This window comes from Tenrec ecaudatus, chromosome 17, assembly GCF_050624435.1.
Source record: "Tenrec ecaudatus isolate mTenEca1 chromosome 17, mTenEca1.hap1, whole genome shotgun sequence".
Classification (NCBI taxonomy): domain Eukaryota; kingdom Metazoa; phylum Chordata; class Mammalia; order Afrosoricida; family Tenrecidae; genus Tenrec; species Tenrec ecaudatus.
This window is the reverse complement of record NC_134546.1, coordinates 35,969,945-35,994,231: the sequence shown is the minus strand read 5'-3', so window position 1 is coordinate 35,994,231 and position 24,287 is coordinate 35,969,945. Positions and strand designations below refer to the sequence as shown.

The window sequence follows — 24,287 nt, the reverse complement described above, 5'->3', positions numbered from 1 at the left end:
TTATTTTTATTTTCGTATTTTACACTGCTAACACATTTAAGGATGAAGACTTTCTGTTATTAACCAACATATTTCTGATTAAGAATATAGTTGTCAGTGATGAATCATAATCCTCTTATAACAGCACATTTCATATTAATAGGAACATTTTACATATAATTACAAAATAGTCCTGTTAGGATACATGTCATTATGACTTAGATTCACAAACACGTAACCCTGTACAACATCTTGACTATCACTGAGCAGTGAGGTGATAGTCTAGAGCACAATAGAGGTGTTCTAAAGAGATTCCACGACTTCTTTCTGTACAAAATTAACAACAAACTATCAGGAATTTTCCAGGCATCTACTAAGACCTACGAAAATTGGCGAGAGTAAACCGTTGTATATTTTGTCTTTTGGTCAACTTTAAAAGCAGCACTCTAACATAGCTGACGTGTAAAATGGAAGCACACAGAGCAAATGACATCCCATGAAGTTTGAGCCTGCTTACTGACAAAAAATCTGCTGTCCTTCCGACCGTGGTGCTTCAGTGGGTCAGACTCATCAGGTGCGCTGAGCACAGAGTCCTATTCCACACCCCGGATTCACAATCTCTGCATGTGGGGACCCAGGAATGCGTATTTTACATGAGGAGTCCACGGCTCACACTGAGAACAATATCAATCATGACACCTGTGAAAGTGGGCCCAGCTCAGGTGTCCCCACAGCCACAGCTGCACACGTGACTCTACATACAAAACAACCGGCAAATGCTCTTGTTTTCACATGCCTATCCGGATCAGCAGAAGCTTGGCCATGTCGAGCTGAGTGTAGGTGATTTAAAGCATATTAGAGGTAGTGTGAAGATGCTTTTTTCAGTCCTGTTGTTACACAGTTACTGCCTTTTCTAGAAGTTCTGAATTAGCGGAGTGTTGCCCTAGTACAGGAAGTTCAGCCCTCCTGTGAACAGTCTGCTCATCGGAGTTTCTCCACACATTACCGTAACAGCTAACCAGACAGCTATCTTCCTGGCATTGGGGAGAGAGGACACAAACACACAAGTTTGGTTCAAGAATCAAACTCAATTTGTTTCCAGGACTTGGAAGAACTTCTTTTGTACTGTTCAAGCTCCTAAAAGAAAAAAAATTTTTTAAGAAAAATTTAAAAATTCTTCACAAATGAAAGCAGGCTCTCTAAGCCGGCCTTAGTATCTTTAGAGCTATCACGCACTTGTTTGGTGAATGATTATACTTAGGGGCAATTTTCTAGAAAGGCAGCCCTCTGAGTTTTAAAGTGGGCTCAGCAGCGTTTAAAGATACATTTATTAACCAAAGTCCACGGCTCATTCCACTGAGTCAGCTCCAACTCACAGCCCTAAGGACAGAGTAGAACTGCCCCTAGGTTCCCAAGACTGTAACTCTTTTTTAAAAAAACTTTATTAAATACATTTTCAAAATGTAAATCTATTGTTTTCCAACATATCCTTCATGTAGTTCTATGAGTGATATTCTTGCTCTCACTGCCATCGAGTTGATGCTGACTCTTTTAGACCCTATAGGACAGGGTTGAACTGTACCTGTGGGTTTCCAAGACTGTAACTCTTTAAAAAAAATCACTTTATTGGGGGCTCATACAATTCTTATCACAATCCATCCATCCATCGTGTCAAGCACATTTGTCCATTTGTTGCCATCATCATTCTCAAAACATTTGCTTTCTACTTGAGCCCTTAATATCAGCTCCTCATTTTCCCCTCCCTCCTCACTCCTGACTATAACTCTTTATAGTAGTAGAAAACCTCATCTTTCTCCTGAGGAGCAGTTAGTGGTTTCGAACTGCTGACCTTGAGGTTAGCAGCCTAAAGCATTTTGAATTACTGACCTTGGATTTCAGATCAAGACAAGCAAATAATCCGACAGCAGCACCTTACCAAGCAGTGCCACATGGTACATATGGATTGTCTTCCAGCTAATAAACTTGAGCATGACTGACTTCATATTTAGTTAGTAAATTATCAATATCTAAAATGTATAAGCCCTATGAAACACTGATCCTAATTTTGACCTTTATCAGACAGAAATAACGGAAAAGTGCACCAGCTGTGGATAGGAGGGTGTTTACGGGAGCACTGTGACGGTGCCCAGCTGGAAGTGACCTGGAGCCTTCATCCACTTGGGGTTTCCCAGGCAGCCACAAAAAGAATGGTGGGCCTCGGTCTAAGGGGAACAAAGCCCCTACTGGGGAGGGCTCGGGGCATCCTATGTTCTATTTTGCATAGTCCACATGAAAAAACTGCTCACAAGCCATGCATTTAATTTTTACAATTCACAAACTAGAGGTAAGTCTTAGAGGGGATGGAAATTCTAAAGGAGACAATTAATATGCAAAAAGGGTAAGGGAAGGGGACTGCCTCATGGCCTCCTACATGCTATTCAAAGTCTACAGAGCTGTATAAGGTATATTATTAGTTCAGATAAGCAAAGATTAAAAAAAGAAAAGTTAGTCTGCAAGATAAGACTGTCCTTTTGCTAACATAATTACAGCTCATCATGGTTATGAAAAGAAAATTCCATTCTCATTTTTGGAAAGATACCAGATGGTCTCTTTCACATCTGAAGTCTAAGTTATTAAAATGTTGATGCTCCCAGTATAAAACTGTACACAAACTTGGGGAGAACGACCCGGTGATACCTCCAGAGCCATCTTTGTGGCTAGCTTTAGTGTTTCCCATCAGTTAATGTGGGCCACGTCTTCACTTTCAGTTTCAGGCCTTGTTAAGTCATAAAGAATACACAGTAATTAGTAGCTGTGAATTCTGCCTTTAACTGGAAGAGTGCAATTCTTACGAATGATCAGGGCGGGGCCTTCTTTTGAGATTTTCTGCTAATGGCATCTGCCTTCCGAAGGCTGAAAACTGGGAGAAGAACAGGGCTGGCCACACAGGCGTGCGGGTTGGGGAATCATGAAGCCAGGCTGGAGGCAGTCTGTCTTTGGGTGGCTACGTTCAATGAAGCCTTCTAGCCGGTGGACCATAGCACTCTGTGATCTGGGTTCAGAGTCCAGCAAATGCGCCTCATGGGCAGCTACTGCCCATCCGTCAGGGGAGACCTGAGTGCTCCTCTGAGGCTAAGCCGCTTTCAGAGAGGCTTTCCGACCAAGACAGACCAGGAAGAACGGCCTGGCGATTTACTTCTGAAAACCAGCCAGGGAAACCCTAGGGACCCCCTTGGGTCAGGAAGATGGCTTTTGAATGTGAACCTCACGATGCTCAGAAATACTCCCGCCCTTTCAAGCCCACTGGTGCCCGTGACCCTAATAGAGGTATCACTGCAATATAAGCAGATCCTCCATCAACAATGTCTGTTAATTAGTGACTCGTAGATAAATATTAATTCAAGGATGACTTCCAAGGAATCTTTACAGCCAACCTGGACACGGAAGAAGGGTTACGGGAGGTCATTTTACGTGAGTCACTTCGCTGCAGTGACACAACCCCCCAGATATTTACAGGTTATCTTTCCCAGGCCTTCTGTAGCCAGGGGATGGTTTTGGCTTCTGATGTGTTAAAATAGGATGTTTTGCTAAGTCTTTTGTATAAACTTTTACTTCGTTGGTGAAGACCAAAGGTTAAGGCTGAGAAAATGAGTCGTCTTCAGTCACTTCACAGCCACGTGACTGCTTATGCTGCCCAGCTTGACCCATTCCACTGAGGGCTGCCGGGCCTTCCAATGGACACCGCTCGGAAAATCGCAAGCCAGCTGGCTTCAGGTCAGTTTGGAGGCCGCGTGTTGTCCAGTAGATGTGTACTCCTGTGGCCTTTAGGAAGCACATCTCCAGAGGTGCTGCTGGGCACTCCAACCTTTTGGTTAGCAGTCAGACTCCTCACTGTTTAGACCACCTATCCTTTATTAGCACTTGCTATATATAATCCTACTTAAATAAAGTCAGGTTCTAGACAACACGTGACTGTATCAAACTCAAAGGCAATCTGACAAAATTTCGGTCTCTAGGCCATGAGGAAGTTACCAAGGTTTGTATTCTGACACTAGACTTGTGTCACACCCATGGGGCTACGGGGCATCTACGGAACGGCCAAGGTTCCATCTTCAGCCACTTCCCTCATAGACCCAGGGTTTTCTCAGGTATGCATGTATGCTAATTGGACAGGATGGTTTTTGTGATACCAGAAGCGTATAGGTATATCTCAATGTCCCGTGGTAAGCAGAACCTTTTGGAAAATCCTGCAAACCAAAGGATCATGGTGAACGTGTTTCTTCAGCAGAAAGTAAGGATCGCTACCCAGTTTGAACAAAACAAAGGAGGGAGGGCAGACAGCATGTGGGAATACAAAGTCATCCCCAGGGGTGGAGTGGGAGTGGGGGGTCTACATTCTTCTTTATCAGGATTTTTTTCCATAGTGACAATGCACTGTTTTCAACCATTAAAAAAAAATTTAGCACTCCCCCACAAAACCCCTAAGGAATTAAATTCCGAAAGCTCTATCTAATACCATTGCTGTTTTTGTGATAAAAACTCAAAGATGAAGTAAAATAAATGTTTAGGATAATACCTGATCCTTCTGAATTCTCATCTCATCAACCTCACTTTCAGCATACTGAGGGTCGCGGGCAGGGTCCTTGATATCTTTTAGCGTGTTGATATTCTGAAAGTACAAACATCCCTATAATTCCACGCCCAGGCCCCAAACTTCCACTTCCCATCGGACTGAAGGCTCTCTGCAATCTTTTGTGCTTTTACCGACACCTATCAGCAGTGAGGCCCATTTCAAATTCCACCAGGTCCTCTGTCTAGCCTTCCTTTCAGATATGGTCCCTCCTTTCTCTAACGTCCAAAGAATTCTGCTTCAAAGTGGAGCCCAAATTGGGGCATACTCCTCTTTTTTAACTCTCATGTCACCGTGCACACAATAGATCCAAGAGGATGCTGGATTAGCTGGTTTTTAACACAAGATATAAAAACCTATCAAAATAGGCCCTTGGAACACTTCACAATAAATGGTGAATAGTGCTAAAAATTCTTACTTCAAAAAGAATCACAAATATATACCTTTGGCGGAAAGAAGTTTTCGTACACTTTTTTCCACAGGTCCATCGGTGAATTGGCGTGAAGTTTTCCGATATCATTGTCAGGAATAGGTGGAGCTCCTAAAATGGGAAGTTTTATCCCAAATGAGTGCAGTGGTGGAAACCTTACCCACATCACCAGTAGAACAGATGGCGATTCTCAAAGTACAGATCATTTTCCCTTCCCCGGAGACAGATATTTGGAGTGTGGTGTTGGCAAAGAACAGTGACAGTACCGTGAGCTGCCAGAAGAACCAAGCAGCCGGTCAGGGAGGAAGTGCCACCAGAGCGCTCCTTTAGAAGCAAGGACGGTGAGCCTTCCGCTCATGGGCTTTGGACGAGTCATTAGGAGAGGCTGGAGAAGGGCATCATGCTAGGCCAGGCCGAGGGCCAGTGAAGAAGTGGAGATGGAGCGACACAGTGAGACGGAGCAACACAGTGGCTGTAACTGTGGGCTCACGCAGAAGAATTCAGAGGATGGCACAGGACCGGCAGTGTTTCGATCTGTTAGGTACCAACTCGACAGTACCCACAACAATACAGTCACCCTGCAAACTTACTTCAACACAGGATAGGCAGCCTGCTGGGGCAGACTCTAGTTTGTGAGGAAGGACAATAGGGTTTGTTCTCATTCCCCACAGCTAAGATTGCTGCCCAGCAAAAAAAAAATGCAAAAGTCTGATGTCCTCGTGTGCTGTTGGAGATGTAAGAAAGAGATCCCCGTGGAAGCAGTGCCACCAGACGCGCGGGAGCAGACACTTTCAAGGGTGTGCCCCACCTGTTTTATTCAGGGGGAGGCAGATTTCAAAATGTGAAGTGCAGAATGACTCTATTATAGTGAAACACATGCGCATTCAGAAAATGGTCTGTACAGATACAGCCCCAACTCCATCTTTCCACGTAGTATGCAACTTTTTGGTAAAAATGACATCGTTATATGATGCCTGTAGAATTTAAACTAATTCAATTTTTAAAAAAAAATGTCATCACTTTCTGGCAGGTTTTAATCTATCACCTAAAATTTTTCATTCTTTCTCCTCACTGTTGGTTTTCCAGGGCTGCCCCTGCACTTCTGTGAGGAGGACATAGATTGAATCCACCAATTTTATTTAGGGTTCTCGTTTTTATTTGTGTGTGTGTGTGTTTTAGGTTCTATACAATTCTATCCCCTAGGATTGGAGGTTCCCAAAGCCACCATCTCAGCCAAGACAAAGAGCATTACCACCTCCTGCTCCCTCTCCCTAACCTCAGCCCGGTTCCTAACCCTTAAAGCCCCCCCCTAACCCCCCCAAAACCCCAGTCGATGCTGACTCCTAGTGACCCTGTAGGACAGGGTAGAACTGCCCCTGAGGGGTTCTGAGAAGGTCACTCTTTACGGGGGAGAAAGCTTCGTCTGTTTCCCTTGAAGCAGCTGGTGATTTTGAACTGTTAACCTTGTGCTGTTAACCAACACGTAGCCTGGTTTCTACGTGCAACATGGTGATTAAATTATCATGTCACCAGGGCTCCCTTTCTATCGATACTCTGTTCTCCATTTCTAAAACTCTGTCATTAAAAAAACTATGTAACTAGAATCTTACAGTCTGTAACCTTTTGTAACTGGCACACTTTCTGTCGACTGTCCAAGTCGCTGTAGGTCAAGATCTATTCCTTTTTAAAGGCAAGTGGTAGTTCGTCGCCGGGATGGATGCTGCGGAAGGCCATGCGAGCCAACTCCCGCTGTGAGCGCTGACCAAGAACGCTGCTGTGCACGGTGGTGCTCAGACTTTTTAAAGAGCAGGCTTTCCGGTCTCTGGGATAAATGCCCGCGTGCGCGTGGAGTTTCTGAGTCACGATGGTGGCATGTTTCGTTCTAGAAGAGACTGGCTGGCTTTTCCGATCGGTGGCACCATCTGACATTTGCACAGCCCAAGAAGCTAAAAGAAAGGTACCTAGAAATCAGTGAGGGCAGAGGATGCAAATGAGTTTTTTCAGTGAACCAGGGACCAGAGCCCCTTCTCTTGGGCGGTGACATCCTTGCATGCCCACTGTGTGTGCGACATACATACGTACGAAGTAACAGCAACCGGAGCGAAACCAGACGTGGCGGAGACCCAGTGCCCACGGGTGAGGATAAAATCAATAAGCAATTAAAAAAAGATTGAACACGCTTAATAAGTTCACCAACCTATTTGACTTAAAGAATCCAATCCTGCTGGGATAAACAGTGGCTTATTCTGATCCACACATATTGATTTGCTACATGGATAAGAAGAGAAAAGAACATAATTTAGTTGAGCGATTGAATATTCTGCTGCACTCCACTGCGAACGCTAGTTTTCTATCTACCACTGGCCAGAGCGTGGCCCCCCAGTGAAGGGACGCATATCAATGTAACCGATTTCAAAAGAAAAAGAGTAGCATGCCTAAAGGGGGGAAAAAGAAGTAGAAAGAGAGTGACAGATCCAAATTGCTTTAGATCAAAACAGAGAGAAGCAGTGAGGCAAAGAAAGATACATACTAACAGGATCAATTCCACTTCCGATCAATATAAGAAAGCGGCGGTGAAGGAAAAACCCGGAAAGCAAGGAGGAGGAGAGGAGGAGAAGGGAGAGAAACCAGGGAAGGGGGTGTAACACACTCTTCTATTTTATTCTCAGAGGATCCATTCCGTGGCATTTCAGTGGTAAAATCTAATATGTTTTTAAGATCATAAAAGAAGCAGGAGATGATAAGGACAGTCAGTCATATGAAACATAGCAGAGAGGGATCGTCAGCTGGGGCATCCGACTGAGGAATAATGATGAAAAATTATTCACAGAATTTTTTTAACATTACCTTTTGTCAATGCCAAATGCCAGTTGGTTGATGACGCCGCGTATTTTCAGTAATAAAGCCTCTGATTTACTGGTGAACTTCAAAATAAAGAAAAAAAATAGGAATATCATTAGGAATTGTATGCTCTGCTTCACCATCATAGAAACAAGTAAAACAAGTGACTTTGAACAAGTACAGACTGCAGAGATGATACCTATTTTTTAAAAATCATTTTATTGGGGGCTCGTACAACTCTTATCACAATCCACCCATCCATCGTGTCAAGCACATTTGTACATTTGTTGCCATCATCATTCTCAAAAGAGATGATAACTACTTAATGGCCTAACCAATACTTGTATTTGAATGGAAGGAAGGAAAAAAAGATACAGCGTCTGGGGTCTTAAAGGCTTGAAGGTAAACAAGTGGCCATCTAGCTCAGAAGCAACCAAGCCCACAAGGAAGAAGCACACCAGTCTGTGCGATCACGAGGTGTCAAAGGGATCAGGTATCAGGAGGCATCAAAGAACAAAAAAAATCATATCATTGTGAATGAGGGGGAGTGCAGATTGGGGACCCAAAGCCCATCTGTAGGCAACTGGACATTCCTTACCAGAGGGTCTCAGGGAGGAGACGAGCCAGTCAGGGTGCAGGGCAACAACAATAAAACACACAGCTTTCCTGGGTTTTAGAGCTAGCCAAAAGTCACTTGAGTGCAATCCGTAAATCAGAATGACCCAGACAGCTGGAGGTGGGAAACATCAACTCTGACTGGAAAGTAAATACTATTACAAAGCAGAAAGATTGAGTTTCTGGTTCTGATGGCAATTTCACAAGCCAAACTTCATTGTGGATTAAGAACAGGCTCCCAGCGTAGGGGCTCAGGTGTAGAAATGACTTCAGACATTGGGATTGAAGCACTGGACGGGAAGGCTGAAGACCAGCGCCTTGGGCGACATCTAGGACTACTTGCACAAGTCAGTTCATAAGGATAATAATAGTCCTTATCCCAGGCTGCTAAGTAGTGTCTGGGGTCTTGAGAGCTTGCAAGCTGCTATTGAAGAAGTAACAATCGGTCTGTCCCAGCCTAGAGCATAGGGTGGCACGAAACCAAAAACTCAAGGGAGCAATTACTCCTGAGGGCTAAGGGCCCACAACAGACCACAATCTTCTCTAACCTGAGACCAAAAGAACTAGGTGTTGCCCGGCTACCACTGCCGACCACTCTGACCCAGAACACCATAGAAGGTGGCACTTGGAATGTGTATAAAAAAAAACAAAGTAGAACAAAATTCAAGCCTCCTCTACCCCTTCAAAAAGACCAGACTTAAGGGTCAGGAAAAAACTACAGGAAGCTCCAAACACGATATGCCCCGAGAACACCTTTGCCTCGAAGCGTGTGGCACTCGCCGAGGCTACCTTCTAGCCGAATAACCGACCCCTATGAAAGAATGTGCACCTCAGCGCACGACCAAGATGGAACAGGTGCCCTGAACCAGAGATGAGAAGGCCGGAGGACTGGAAATAAGGGGAGTGCTGACACCTTGTGGCAATTGCAACCAGTGTCAGCGGACAATTTGCCTATGACCCACGGAATGAGGAAATTACCTTGCCGTGTAAACTTGCACATCAAGTGTAATCAAATGTGAAAAACAACAACAACATTCTGGCAAAACATTGCACAATTCAGTCTCGTGCTTTTGGTGTAGGTGCGTCCACTGGGTTCCGACTCATGGCGACCCTTGTACAACAGAGGGAAACACCGCCCGGCCCTGCTCCAGCCTCTCAACTGTTTGCATGTGGCTGGCACTGTGTCAATTCAGCTCCACTTCCCCAAGCTGATGTCCCTCTCGAGGGCTGGTCTCTCCTGACAATATGTCCAAGGTGTGTGAGACGAAGTTTCGGCATCTTTGCTTCCAAGGAGCATCCGGGCTGTACTTCTTCCAAGACAGATTTTCTTCTTCTCTTGGCAGTCCACGTACTTCCAATATTCTTCGCCAGCACAACTGAAATGCATTGATTGTTCTTTGGTCTTCCTGGTTCCATGTCCAGCTTTCACATGCATGTGAGGTGATTGAAAATATCATGGCTTGGGTCAGGGATACCTAGTCCTTAATATAATATCTTAATTTTGCAGCACTTTAAAGAGGTCGTGTCCAGCAGATTTATCCAATGCAATGCATCTTTTCATCTCTTGAACACTGCTTCTACGAACATTGATTGTGGATCCAAGTAAGGCAAAATCCTTGACAACTTCAATTTTTTTCTCTATTTATCTGGATATTATCTATGGGTCCGGTTGCGAGGATTTTTGTTTCATTCACATTGAGCTGTAATCCCTACTGAAGCCTGCAATTCTTGCTCTTCATCAGCAAATGCGTCAAGTCCTCCTCACTTTCAGCAAGCAAGTTGTGTTGTCTGCATATTTCAGGTTGTTAATAAGCCGTCCTCTGATCCTGATACCACATTTGTCTTCATTTAATGTAGCTTCTATGAAAATTTGCATGTTAAGAAGACACAACCTCGACGCATAGTTTTCCTGATTTTAAACCATGCAGTATTCCCTTGTTCTGTTCCCACAACTGCCTCTTGATCCATGTACAATGGATCCAAGTGAGCACTAGGAAGTATTCTGGAGTTCCCAGTCTTCTCTAGGCTAACCAGAGTTTGTTATAAGCCACACAGTTGAATGCCTTTGTAGAGTCAACACGACACAAGCAAACATATTTCTGGTATTCTTTACTTTCAGCCAAGGTACATCTACCGTCAGCAATGATATCCCTTGTTCCATGGCCTCTTCTAAATCTGGCCTGACGCTTAGGCAACTCCCGGTCAATGTACTGCTAGAACCACTGTTGAGTGATCTCTGGCAGAATTTTACTTACATGTGATAGCAATGATATTACTATTATCTGAACATTCCATGGGTCACCTTTCTTTGGAATGGGGGCAAAGATGGATCTCTTCCAGTCAGGTAGCCGTCTTCCAAATGTCCAGGTACAGATAAGTAAGTGCTCCTAGTGCTTCATCGGCTTGTTGAAACATTTCAGCTGGTTTTCCATTCATTCCTGGAGCCTTGTTTTTTTTTTTTTTTAATTTAATTTAATTTTATTTTTGGAGCCTTGTTTTTGACTACTGCTTTCAGGGCAGCTTGATATCGCCCCACCATTGATTCTTGCTCCCAGGCGACTTTTTGAAATGGGTGGTGCTCACTAGTTCGTTTTGGTACAGTGACTGTGTGTTCTTTCTATCGTCTCTTGATGGAAATATTCTCAATGTTTGCTCATAAAATCTTTCAATATTACAACATGAGTCTTGAGTTTTTCTTCAGTTCTTTCAGTTTAAGATATGCCTCCGCCACCTTAATACTAAACTTATAAATATAGACACATAGATCTATTTCCCCAGCCTCATATATATATTTGCAGGTACATGTCTTTGTCTAGACCTCTATAAATGCCCTTTGCCTCCTAGCTCTTTCCTCTATTTCCCTTGACTTTCCTCCTGCCCCACTATCATGCTCCGTCCCCACCTGGGTTACAGCTATACCTCTTCTTTACTACGTAACCTTACCCTTGATCATTCCCTACCAGGCCTACCACTCCCCCCTCACCACCAATTTGGATCCCATGTTGTTCCCTTGTCTCTGGGTTTGTTAACACCACTTCCTTACCCCCCCATCTCCCCCTATCCCATGTCCCCCCGGAGCTGTCGGTCCCGTTGTTTTTCCTCCAGTTAGTTCATCCAGCCTGTCTTATTCAGACAGACCTGTGGAGATAATAACATGCACAAAAACAAGACAGAGGAAAACAAAGCAACAGTATACAACCAGACAACAAAACAGCAACAACAAACCACTGACAAAGAACAAAACAAAACACATCAAGAAAGAAAAACTTGTAGTTAGTTCAAGGATCATTTGTTGGCCTTTAGGAGTGTTTTCCAGTCCAGTCTTTTGGGGCACCACGCCCTGGCCCCAAAGTCCACTTTCAGCATTCCCTGGGGACCTTGCACAGGCATCTTTTTAATGGCCAATATTCAGCTGCTCCATCGCCTCTTCCTCCAGATGTAGTCCATTTTATTTCTGTGTATTCTATTTGGAGAAGGTCATGGGTATGTGTTGTGGATTTGCTATGCACGAGTCATTGGTCTTGCGAAATTCTATCATGCGATCCCCAGCTTTGGTTCTTTTGCTAAGACTATATTTTCCAACTACCATTCCTTCCTCTCTTTGTTCCCAATTATTGAGTTCTAGTCGCCAATAATTATCAGTGCATCTTGACTGCATGTTGGATCAATTTCACACAGAAGACATTGGTGCACTTCTTCAGTTTCTTCGTCACTGGCTTAGTGGTGGCGTAGTGGTTCTGCGTTGGGCTGCAATCCCCATGGTTGGCAGTTCAAAGCCACCAGAAGCTCCACGGGAGAAGGGTGGTCTTTCTTCTTCCGTGACAGTCACAGTCTTGGAGACTCACAGAGGGTTGCTGAGTCGGTGGCAGGTTAATGGCTGGTGCATGAATTTGAATAATGGCTGTATTGACTGGATTTCCTCATATGCAGATAGATATTATTCTATCACAGCACTTTTCTTCAAGGTATATCTTGAAATGCCCCTTTTGACTATGAGTGGGACAACATTCCTTTTACTGTGCCATTCCCAGCATGATAAAATGTAAACTTCGGATACAGAATGGCCAATACCAGAGTCCATTTCAGCACACGAAGGCCCAGCATATCTGTCTATGCATTCCATTTTAGTTTTTGATAATTTCCAATTTTCCTAGGTTCATATTTCACACATTCCAAGTTCCTAATATCAATCGATGTTTGCAGCTATTTCTCCTCACTGAGTAGTGCCCATCAGCCATACAGCCCCGCAGGCTTTGCTCCCACCGGCTGGACGCTCTCTGTGTCATCACGGCCGACTCGACTTTGAGAAGGCAGCTCGTCCTCGGTCGTAACTTGAGTGCCTTCCGAGCCGAGGGGCTCACCTGGCACTAGTGCTGACAGTGTTCTGCTACTGTTCACTAGCTTTTCAGGAACTGACAGTATTTCAGTGCATCTATAGTCTTCAGTGGCTAATCCCTCTGAAGTGGACAGCCCATTCTTTCCATGTATCTGGTCTTAGTCTGCAAGCTCGGCTGAAGCCTGTTCACTTTGGGTGACTCTGCTAGTATTTGAAGTACCAGTGACATAACTTCCAACATCACAGCAACACACAACCCACCACAGTGCGCAAGCTGACAGATAAAACAAAAGGACTCAATTCTAGAAAAAAAAAAAGAAGTGGGCAATAAGTATAAAAACTAAAAACCAGCAAACAACAACAAAAGGGATAGACTCCTAGAGACAGAGTACAAAAGGGAACACGCAAGTAAATACATAATAATATCTGATAACACATTCAAAATGAGGATACAGTGAATTGATTTTAACCCTTCTACCATGATAATATTTTAACAACAAAGGAAAATTTAATAGAATTTAAAAATGGCAATTACTGTTTATGGAAGAGGAACAAAACAATTGTAAATGTTTTTCAAAGAATCGTCGTAGAGCTGGGAGGACATTGGAAACTATCTAATCAAACTCCACCATCTGCTGCATCAATCTCCTCTCAGCCATCGTTCACAAAGAGCTGCAGCCTTCTGCCTGAATAACTCAAGGCTGAGAGTTCTTCTTAATGTACCTCATTCTGTTTCCAGATAATGACAGTATTAGAAAGTTCTCTTATTTTGAATTAAACTCACTCTATTGATTCCTCGTCCGTGACTCTAACAGAGTGGTGAATAAATTTAATCCCTGTTCCATGGGACAGACTTTCAAATACTTAGAGAAGGATCGCATCTTAAATAGTAGAAATGTGGTTTTATAGTGTTCTCATATATCATCATTTTTACTCTTCTGAATCTGGTTCTACGTATTGGTGTTGTTCTGTTTTTATTTTTATTAATTTTATTAGATTGTTAATTTATATTGAATCTGTATTCTTCCCTGAATTACATAGGATTAACAATAGCATTGAAAAACTCCTGTTCACGGACTCCTGTAGAGCAGACTCAATGTTTTCCCATGAGCAAGGTAAGGTCAGAATGGAATTAAAATGGAAAGATGGGGCTCGGACAAGTTCTTGGCAAACAAAGGTAGGTTTGGTGGTTCCCCTGGTGGTCCAGAGACATCCCATCCAAAGGCTGCCTGCTAGGGCTTCTTGAGGGCAAGAGAGCCCTTTCCAAACCCATCAGGTCCTTGAGCTTTCAGGGTTTCCTGGACCAGGCTTCCCTTCATCTACCTTTGGACCTCCAAGACCAGTCTGGGATCTGAGTGATCCACGGTGGTTTGTTTCTACAAAAAAGACACGGACGGCTCTCACTTCTCAAAGCTTATCGAGCACCGCTAACTCAACCAACAGTCGGACCTATCGGCGCTGGTTGATTCCAACCCGTGGCAAGCCCACGGTTACAAGGCAGAGCTGATCCACAGGATCTTCTTAGTGGTGCCACATTTTAATTTTGCAAAGAGCATGCTCACAGATATAATGTGCACAAACATGTTACAGGTGGAAATTATGAAATCATGTCACTAATTCTGGCACAGGATGCCCAAGTGTACACCAGGTATGTCTCCTGACACTTCCAGAAGTCGATTTTGAGCTCATTCACTTTCATTCAGTAGTCTGATTATGCTACTTTTGCCTATATTTGTGTAATAAAGGTTTAAGTCAGGGATTGAGTTTGGCTGTACCCTGCAATCAGAAAATAAACAAATGAAACTGTGGACTTATTTTGGCAGCAGTTCGTGGTGGGGCCTGAGTCTGGTGGGGTTCTTGGTAACCTGATTTATCCTTGCACATGCTGTGCTGGAAATGGGGTTGGGGGGCGGGGGTCTGCAGGCAGGGCTGCCATAAGCCAAACACGTGCAGCTGGGTGGAAGGACTACGCTCCAACCCTACTGCGCCCGGGTGTGGCCAGTCCAACCTTTCTCCTCAAGGCCAAGGCTTAACATTAAATAGTTTGGCATGAAAAATGAAAAAGAAAAACGGACATAAACAACTTGGGAAAAACTGGTATAGAGCACTTGTGAAAATACAGCCCAGGAATTTTTGTCTGCAAAAATGCATAATGGATTCATTACTTGTGTAACGATAAGGTAATCTTTATGGAAACTGATCACCAGGCCTTTCTTCCATAATGCTGCTGTTTGAGTTTGAACTATCAACCTTTGGGTTAGTACCTGACAAAACCCCACTACCATTAAGTCGATTCTGACTCATAACAACCGTGGCTATAGATTTCTGAGATGGTACATCTCGACAGGAGCTGGGGCTGGTGGGTTCTAACTACTGACCTGGCAGTGGGCGGCCCAGTGCTTACCCCACTGCATCGGATGTTGGTAGGTGCTGTCGAGTCAGTTCCAACGTGGACCAACACTGCCCCGTCCGGTTCCATCCTCACCTGTTCTGTTTGAGCCCATTGCTGCAGCCACTGTGTCATGTAGAAGGTAGTGGTGCTACCAGGAAACCTTATGGGCAATTTGACGAGATTGTAAATGTGCTGCCTGCCTTCTCTAGTGGCAGAAAGGAGGAACTGTGAGACCAGGTCTTCGCTTCTTTATTCACTTCAAACCCCCTCTATCTTTTCAAAACAGTAGATAAGAATAAGTTTCCAAAGCGCTTTGTCAGTCTAATGTGTAAGTAGTCACAGTTCACGCATTAAAGGTACTGGCTTTCATGATGGCGTGTTTTGAGACATATAAGAAAGTTACAATCTAGAGTGTTTATTTTTTTCAGCCATGAAGACATGTCAGGGTCCCTGTGAGTCCTTTGGTTTGTGAGAGAGAAAAAGAGACTGAGAAACAATTATGCAAGTGGGAAGAAGTCTTTAAAAACAGCAATAAAAACTTATCTTTTTTATTACATTAGATATACTGGGCAAAATGCAGCCCTGCTGTGGAAGAGAATAACAACCACACAACTTTGTCCTGATCCCTGGACTAGGAATCTCACATACATTATCCCGGTCGATTCGCATAATCACCCCACAAAAAAGGAGCTCTTGAGGTGACTGAGATACAGTGACTTGCCCAAGATCACATCTGAGATTTCAACCCAGGTAGCATGTTTTTGATCTAAGAAACAGCATTTTCAGTTAAAACATGCTATCTGTGCTTTCTTTTCTCTTTTTGGGGACTATAAATTCTAATTCTTGAGGGGATGTTGTCATGAACTAGATAACCCATTTATCTTTTTAAGACAAATTGAGGTAGATGGATCTAAGCAAGTTACCAGGTTTGCTCCAACGTAAGGGTTTGATGCATAGGTGCAAAGTCAAGCACATCTATGAACACGGTCTTCGGGCGATCGGAAAGGAGAGGGGCAGCGCACCCTACTGAATGCTTTGGTGCTGCGAGCACGTGGCTCCTCTCTCCATAGTTCGCACTGCCCACTCCCACCGCAAGCCGAGAAAAGGCACCCACCATTAAGGACGCTCCATAGGAATGCGCAACAAAGCGAAGGGTCTTGCATATGATCCTCCTCTTCTCAGAGTCAAAGTCCTAAAACAACGTGATGAAATGTTATTAAAAGGAAAACAGAAATCCAACCAACCGAGAGAACAAAATATCTATATAGCGACAGATGCGTGTGATTCAATGTAAAAGTGGGTTAATTCTTATTTTTTTTAAATAGCCTCTGAGGAGTGGGATTCCATTCCCTTGCCTCTTGTTTCCATGGCGAACTGAACCAGAGCGTCCTCATTCGGCAGCTACAGCTAGCAGGCTTTAAATCTGGGCAACAGAATTTAGATGCAAGCACACACTTTATTGTGCAGAATGCCCTATGGATTTTCTGATAGGCAAAGATAAGAGAAAACGAATTTTCTACTTTCTTCAGTTTCAGAGTTGAGGAGTAAAGTCTTATCCCTTTGTGGCTAGACACATTCCAAATCTCCTGTCCCTGACCACTGCCTTTTAGGACTCTTAACTTTTTAAAACAAGCTTCCTAATGATACTCTCTCTTCCTAAGCCTGTATGATGTGTGACACCCTGCCCTATCCTTTCCAGAGTCGTGTTTACTGCTTCACCGTTGCTTTGGTCCTTATAATCGCACACAGACATGCATGTACAAGAATCTCCACTGCAAGTGATAGAGCTCAGGGCTTACCTGAAAAATATCGTATTTACTGCCAATTATAACCAGGGGTATTGGAAATGGGTCAATCAATTCACGATCCTGTTAACAAACATATTTCATGGAATTAGCTAGATCTGCTTACTTTCTATATACTCAGCAAGGTCTATTCACTTCCTAAAACACATAACTTTTAGCCTCTCCATAGACATTGACTTAATTTTTGTGATTAAGACATTCCAATATTTAATTATCACTTTCTAAGATGCATCTCTGATGTTTGAAACCAGAAACAGCAATTCCTCCAATTAGTGTTTATATATACATATATTTTAATCCGCCCTTTTATTTGCAATGTGATATCTTCCTAGGTTTTTGGTTTCCATTTCTAGTCTGGATTAAGTGTTTATTGTCGCATTTCTTCTGCATGGATTTGAAGCCCAAAACTTCTTGATTTGCTCCAATATGACCAGTGTCAAACTCGTTCACATAAACTCTGGGCAGTATGAAATGCTTTTAAAGGACTTGTGATACCACCACCGTGGCTTGATAATCTAATTATTTATCAGAGGAGCAAAAGATATCGAATATGTGACACACACTGAATGAATGCAAAGTACAGAGCGATGTTGGAGGCTGTTGGAACGACTCGTGGTTTTAATTTGTAGCTTCTGCTCATCCTTCTTGCCAGGCAACTTTTGCACCCTCTTATCTTTTTATTTTCATTTTCCAGAGATTATAAAATCAATATCAGAAACGACTTTACCATCTTTTGATGAGTGCAATATACCATAGCGATCACAGGGAATGTCTAACATGAAGGCATAAGAAATCTTTTTCCTTGTTCTGCTCTTATTGAAGTTTTATTAAATTGCTGTAATTTTCCAGTGAACAGGTTCATCTACATCCAATGCCTGACCAGCCATGCATGAAAATCTGCAGCCATTGGCTGTGATGTCCTCAGTAACTAGGCACCGGGCTACAGATGCCGGGACTGTGCCCGGCAGCAACTCACCGGATGGTCCTTCGGCAGGCTGCTCCACATCTTCTGTCGCATGTCAGAAGCTGCTTTGGAGTGTGTCTTTCCCAGTTTCATGATCACTTTGTCTATGTGGCTTTTTGTGACTTGCAAGAGACTCTCCATGGTGGGCCAAAGGTGATTAGGCTTTGAAAGATCCAAAACAAGGACAATGGAAAATGTCCTGCAGAGACAGAAACGTATGTAAACAGTCTCCAAATCACTGCTGTGTCCTTCCAGAACTAGCACTTGACACTTGTTCTCTGGGAACAACAACCTTATCAACGAAGAGAAACCCAGAGGTAAATAAGAGGGCCAAAATGGTGGCGCTAGTTAGTCCCACGATTCTCTCTCAGGGTAGGAGACTGTCACAACCGACAGTGACACTAAAGTTCTTGTTCGCACAAGTCAATCACAATCCCACTGGACTGTGGGACTCTGGGAGGAGTTGGGCCCAAGGAAGTCGTGCTCAACTCCAGCTACACCGCGTGCTCCAAAGAAGGGAAGTGAAACCGACAGCGGCAGCGGCGGCAACAGCACAGCTACCAGGTGAGGGAGAAAGAAACAGATTCATCAATGGGCCCTGTTAGGGAACTAACTTATTTAATTTTTACCACGACTCAACCAGAAGATGTTTTTATGTTCATTTTATAGATCAGAAGCCTGAGACACAGATTTGCAGGATCTGCAAACTGTAGAGCTGGCATTGAGATGCAAAGCCAAAGATCTTCCTCCTGCTGTGCGCGACCCTCTCTGAAAGCATGGGACCGTAGCCCCACCCTCATCGAATGCATGCGTGCTCATCTTCTTGTACATCGACACAAGTCCAGGGGTATTCTAGAAAATGGTCATAACCAGATTTACAGCCATGGTCGTGGGCCAGTATACCCTTAGTTCACAGGACAAATATTCCGCTAGCAGGTACGGCAAGGCATCATGATCTATATTATTTTGTTATTTTGCTGAGTTTAAGCAAAACAGTTGCTTTATATAATTCATATAAACAGTAACTAAATTGTCTATTGTGGGTTTAAATTTAGAGGACTAAGATGTTTCATGGTATTTTCCATGGCCTCATATGCATGTGAAAGGTGGATAATAAATAAGGACAACCTAAGAAGAATGAATACATTTGTATTATGTATTGGTGAAGAATACTGACAGTGGCATGGACTGCCCTATCTTTGGCAAATTTAAAATATCCTTTTAATTTCCTTTTATGGTATCCCCCTCACCCCCACCCTCCCACACACACATGCATATTGTTCCTCCCACCTGATCTGACACGCCCTCTATCAGAGGTACTGCTCTGGGATTAGAAACATAGCATCTGAAAAGCTACTCTCCAAACACACTTGCAATACACCGGTGGAGTGACCATGACTTACCCCCGTGGATTCTGCCCTTCCAATCTCACCACCACCTTAACCACTTTGAAAGGCAGGGAATGGATATTTTGAAAGTGCTTTGCAAAGCGAGAAGGAAGAAAGGTCTGGCAGGAATCTATACTGGCTTGCTCATGATGATAAGGCAGGAAAGGAGGCTGAGCAAGAGGCAGGTGCTAATTCAGGAAAAATCAACTGCCAGAAATGGAGGGGAGAGGCGCCTGAAACTAATCAAGTCCCCAGGCTTTGGGCAGAGCCAACATAAACTATGCCTTTAGCAAAAATTTCCCTAGAACTGTTCCCACTGACGAGCCCTTCTTTGAGAATTAAATACAATTATTATGCCAATGGGGCAGAGCTTGGAGGGATGGGGGGTTCAGTTCTAGACCAAGGCAAGAAAAGCACATAATGCCATAAAGCAAGTACACAAAGCGTCTGGTCTCCCAGTGCATAATAAGTCATGTTCACACTCTCCTGTAGGCTACGCATTATACAGAAATTGTGAGAATCACCAGAGTGCGACACAGAAGCACGAAGTGAGCATGTGCTGCTAGAAATGGCACTGATCTATTTGCTCAATGAAGGGTCACCACAAACCTTCAATTTGTAAACCACAAACAGAAGATGCTCACAAGATTTCTGACTTTTCCCACGGTGTACCTAGCAGGCTAAAGAAGAGTGTAATAACAATTGAAATGCTATTCTTTCACAAAATTTTAAGTTTTACTGACATGTAACTTACATATCACACAATTAGATGATTTATGCACTCTTCACCACACTCAGTTTTGGAAAATGTGCTCTCTTTCATGTATTCATAATTAGCCCCCCATTTCCTCCCAGCCTCCTCTGCCATAACCCTAAGACACTATTAACACAGTTACTGTTTCTAGATTTACCCATCCTTGATTTCACCACATACAAACAATGAACACAAAACAAAAAACCAACAGCAATAACAAAATACAACAAAGCAAAACCTCAAACAAAAACAAAGCAGAAACTATTAAACATTAGAACAGATTTAAAATGAGTGTCCAAGGGGAGAACCAATGATAAGATGCTAATTTTAAGCTGCCTGCATCTGTGTTGACCTGATTTCCAGCGCCCTCCGATATCAAAGCTATCCGCAGCTCTGATCAACGGCGAGAGGAGCCTCACCAAGGGCTCAGTCCACGAGGGGGACTTGGCGACCCAAACTGAGCGCTACAGACCACTGCAATTTCAGACTGCCCTTTTGAGGCGCACAAATTCTATTCTTTGATGTGGGCAATTGTCAGCTCCTCCATTTTACATGGAGTGTGGGCGAAAGCAGTTATAAAAAATGTCCTTATGATTCTGCTGTGTAAAACACCATCTCAGCCAACAGGGTGCTTACCTGGCTACCCGAACAAACACAACACAACTGTCGGGCCCTCTAGCTGCATGCTCATCGACCTGGACTGACCACTGGTTCCTTTTAAATATAAGGTCTCCATTGGTTTCAAACAGTGGCTTCACCCACAGAGCTCAATGTGGTAAGACAGCCTGATTTCATAAAGAAATTCATAGGGGCAGTTCTCCTCTGTCCCCTAGGGTTGAGTTGGAATTGACCCAATGGCTGTAGGTGGGTACTTGTCCCCCACCATCACTGGTAACCACCAATGAACCCTGGTGTCTGAAGAAATAGCTAGAGTCCATGTCAGTCTATAAACGTGAGATCCTAATGACATGTCCTTTGATGACTGACTCCCCTCACTCGGCACAAGGAGTTGCTTTTTAGCTCCACCACAAATGGCAGCTCAAACAAATTAAAAACATTTTTTAAAAAAGATACACTCTTAAAACAAGGACTGAGACCACAGGAAATGTTCTTTCACATAGCATCTGAAGTCTGTGGAAAAACTCAATGCATCTACAGTCCTTCTATGAGCAACGGTTTTAAAGATAAACAATATCTAATAGCATTTGGCAACAGTATTTTCTCAAGTGACTGGGTTTTGTCCAAGACAAGAAAAGTATGTGTCATACTAATCCCCGAGAACTACATTAAGAGCGAAATGTTCTCCATGAATTTGTTAACTAGTCAGCAAACTACACGGGGTTAATGACTATGGCCTCTTTTCCAACTGTTTTTGGTAACAGTGACCTCTTCCCGTCCAGTGCAGGCCCCAGCCGCACGGGGTCCTGGGAACACAAGACCAAGCCCTCACCAAGTGAGAGACTGAAAACTTTCACAAGTCAGAGCCCGAACCCAAGCAGCGGCCATGCAGTAAGAACCGGCCGTGCCTCTCCCTCCTTTCTGTCTCCAGCGCACGGACTGGACCGGACACCTCCAAGCTCCTCCTGCCCGCCTCACTGTCACGCAGCTTCCCTTCATAGCTGTAAAGTGCCCACTTTCTGAAAAGTAATGTCACAGGAAATGGTGGTTTTACGTGGAAAAGTAAGAGCTCAATATGTTTGCATATGAAACATCCCAAACCGGGAAAGATGGAAATGAGTGCTACAGTGCCATGTCAGCGATGGCTATTTTTTAGGTAACTACAGGTGTCCTTGCTTCCTTTGAACCTTTCACGTTTTCTCCTGGTTTCCTGTACAAGTGAACACGGCGCTGTAACAGACGAGGAGCAGCATTCCGCGATTCTTTAAGAGGAAAAACATCACCGGATCAACCAAACCAGCAGTGCCTGCATCTGCCTAACTATGAGAAAAGAATCCCTCCGTTGCGAAGAGAGCATGCGATCGGCTGGGGCTTTCCAAAAAGAACTGCTGGGCCCTTGTATTTGGTCCACGTGGCAGTGAGTTTGGGTCAGACGTTGACAAGACTGAGATCTTTCAGATTTTTCAAGCTTTTTGTTTTCCTTGGCCCAGGCGGATTCCCAGAGACACTGTTGAGAAATGTCACAATTTTTCCACGTTGGGTTTGGCCACCATGTGGGAGTCGTCGTCAGAAACAGGCCACCACAGGTTTTTGAGGTCTTCTGTGAGGTCTCGCTCCATGAAGGTCATCAACAGTGAGACTTTTTCCCCTGCTCCAGCCCTTGGCCTCGGCCTTGTCCTGGGGAAGCTCCAGCGGCATCAAGGAGGATTCCGTTCTAAGGTGGACTTGCATACCCAGCTGAAGAAAAACCTCCAGAGGTCAATTCGCTCCCACCAGCGTGAGGAATGGAAAGTCATGCATTCCAAATTTATTTCTTTTGCCAACTGAATTCATGGCCCAAGTGTCATTTGACATGTTTTTGTTGGTGGTGTTTGGAGGTTTATAAAACATGTCACAAATTGAAATGCCAGTGATCTCATTTTAGCACAGGCCAAAACTCTGGTCCTTTAAAAACTCCTTGAAAGTTTTACAGCTTAAGGACATAGCAAGAAAGTGGTAGACGCCTTTGGGGACATACAATTCTGATTCACAAGAGCTCAATTATTCGCCCTGTGGAGCCTGCTGTGGACTCCCAGCAACCCCCGCCCCCCCCCACTGGCTCCCTTACCGTGAGGTGTCACTCGTAATCGGTATGGTGATTAAGTCCAGTAAAGACGGTCCTCCACCCAGTTCCCAAAAGTGAGCAATATGTTTTGGCTTAGAAAGAAAGAAAAGAAGAAAGGTTTTAACATAAAAAATACATTGTTCATTTAAAATTCTTTCTCATATTTTAATATTTCCCCTCATAGTTGATCAGTTTGTGGCAGTATGGCGGCTTGCATGTTGCTTTATTAGTGGAAGCTAGGCCCGTGGTGTTTCAGATAGCAGTGGGCTCACCCCTGGCGTCAGGCTTCAGCGGGGCTTCCAGACTATACTATATTTTAAATTATGTTCTGTCGGGGACACAAGTTGGGGCATTTTCATCTTTTGAACCCCAATTTTCCCTCAAAATACAGGATGCAGTATAACAAAAGCAGATGTAGTATAACAAAAGCAGATGAGAAATATGACAGTGTCACGGAAAGTGCATGAGCGAATGTCAACAGAGGTCACCTGGCATGACCTTTGGCTTGTAGCATCTCACCAGGCCGTCACACCTAGATCCTAGTCCTCACTGACGCCTTCTGGTCTCAGCCAGGCCCTCATGGCGTCTCTTCCTGGGAGGTCCTCCCTGCCACCTCACCTCCCAATCCCCCAGAACATAGCTCACGTGGTTTCACTCCTCAAGCTTTACTTGTCCCACCTCCCTCCCTTCCTGTCTCCACAGGGGTTCTGTCACACACGAATCGTGGCGCACTTGGGGTCTACCTCTGTTGCAGGAATACGGTCGGGGAAGGCTGTAGAAGTCAGAAGGCCCTGTCCTTCAAAGCCAGTGCTAATGTCTCTCGGCCCTGTGACTTTGCTTCTTTGAGCACCATTGCCCTCCTCTGTGAAATGGGGGGAACAGGAGCCATTGTAATGGACGCCGTGAGTTTGAAAGGAACAAAAAATATAAATCCCGTGACTGATAAGAGCAAGGATTAGACAATGTCTGATGTGTCCTTTCCTTCCTCCGTGAGCTATCCCTGGTCTGTCAGTCTGTCATTGTGCGGTGGCTGTGTGGGTGCTGTGATGCTGGAGGCTATAACAGCAGGGTCACCGGGTGGGCACATTTCAGTTGGAGCTTCCAGGGGAAGAAGGGGGGTCGGTGTAGAGAACACTGAGTTTATGCCAATGGCGCTGGGCATTTCCAGAAAAGGCCGCCCAGCCTGAGGAATGTAGTCAAGGTCAAACGTGCAGACGTGGAAAATGCTTTGTGATGCATAGTTCACCACGATTTTTAATTACGTGAAAGTTATTCATGAAAGGAAAAGATCTGTTAAGTGCCAAAAGCTTGCACAAATCCAATGTGGGTCCACCTCGACGACAGAACACATGTAGATGTAAGCATGTGTGCCTCTAAAAACAAGAGAGGGGCGGGGTGTGGGACCCACACAAGGATGGACGGGAATATATG

The 24,287-nt window shown here is 44.1% G+C and overlaps 1 protein-coding gene across 2 annotated transcripts in view; it reads right to left on the bottom strand.

Annotated features, from left to right (window-relative positions):
* The window catches only part of DYNC2LI1 (dynein cytoplasmic 2 light intermediate chain 1), a 43,939-nt gene continuing 19,652 nt past the window's right edge, over nt 1-24,287 (bottom strand). The window contains exons 5-13 of one of the 2 annotated variants that reach the window (XM_075535633.1): nt 22,860-22,948; nt 18,005-18,191; nt 17,023-17,091; nt 16,338-16,415; nt 7,887-7,963; nt 7,237-7,307; nt 5,053-5,150; nt 4,556-4,648; nt 3-1,116 (exon numbers count right to left, since the gene is read on the bottom strand). In XM_075535633.1, coding sequence (XP_075391748.1) covers nt 1,054-1,116; nt 4,556-4,648; nt 5,053-5,150; nt 7,237-7,307; nt 7,887-7,963; nt 16,338-16,415; nt 17,023-17,091; nt 18,005-18,191; nt 22,860-22,948 — 825 coding nt within the window. In that variant the 3' untranslated portion in view covers nt 3-1,053. Of the gene's footprint in view, nt 1,117-4,555; nt 4,649-5,052; nt 5,151-7,236; nt 7,308-7,886; nt 7,964-16,337; nt 16,416-17,022; nt 17,092-18,004; nt 18,192-22,859; nt 22,949-24,287 lie in introns of both variants that reach the window. The other variant, XM_075535634.1, reaches the window with a different exon arrangement.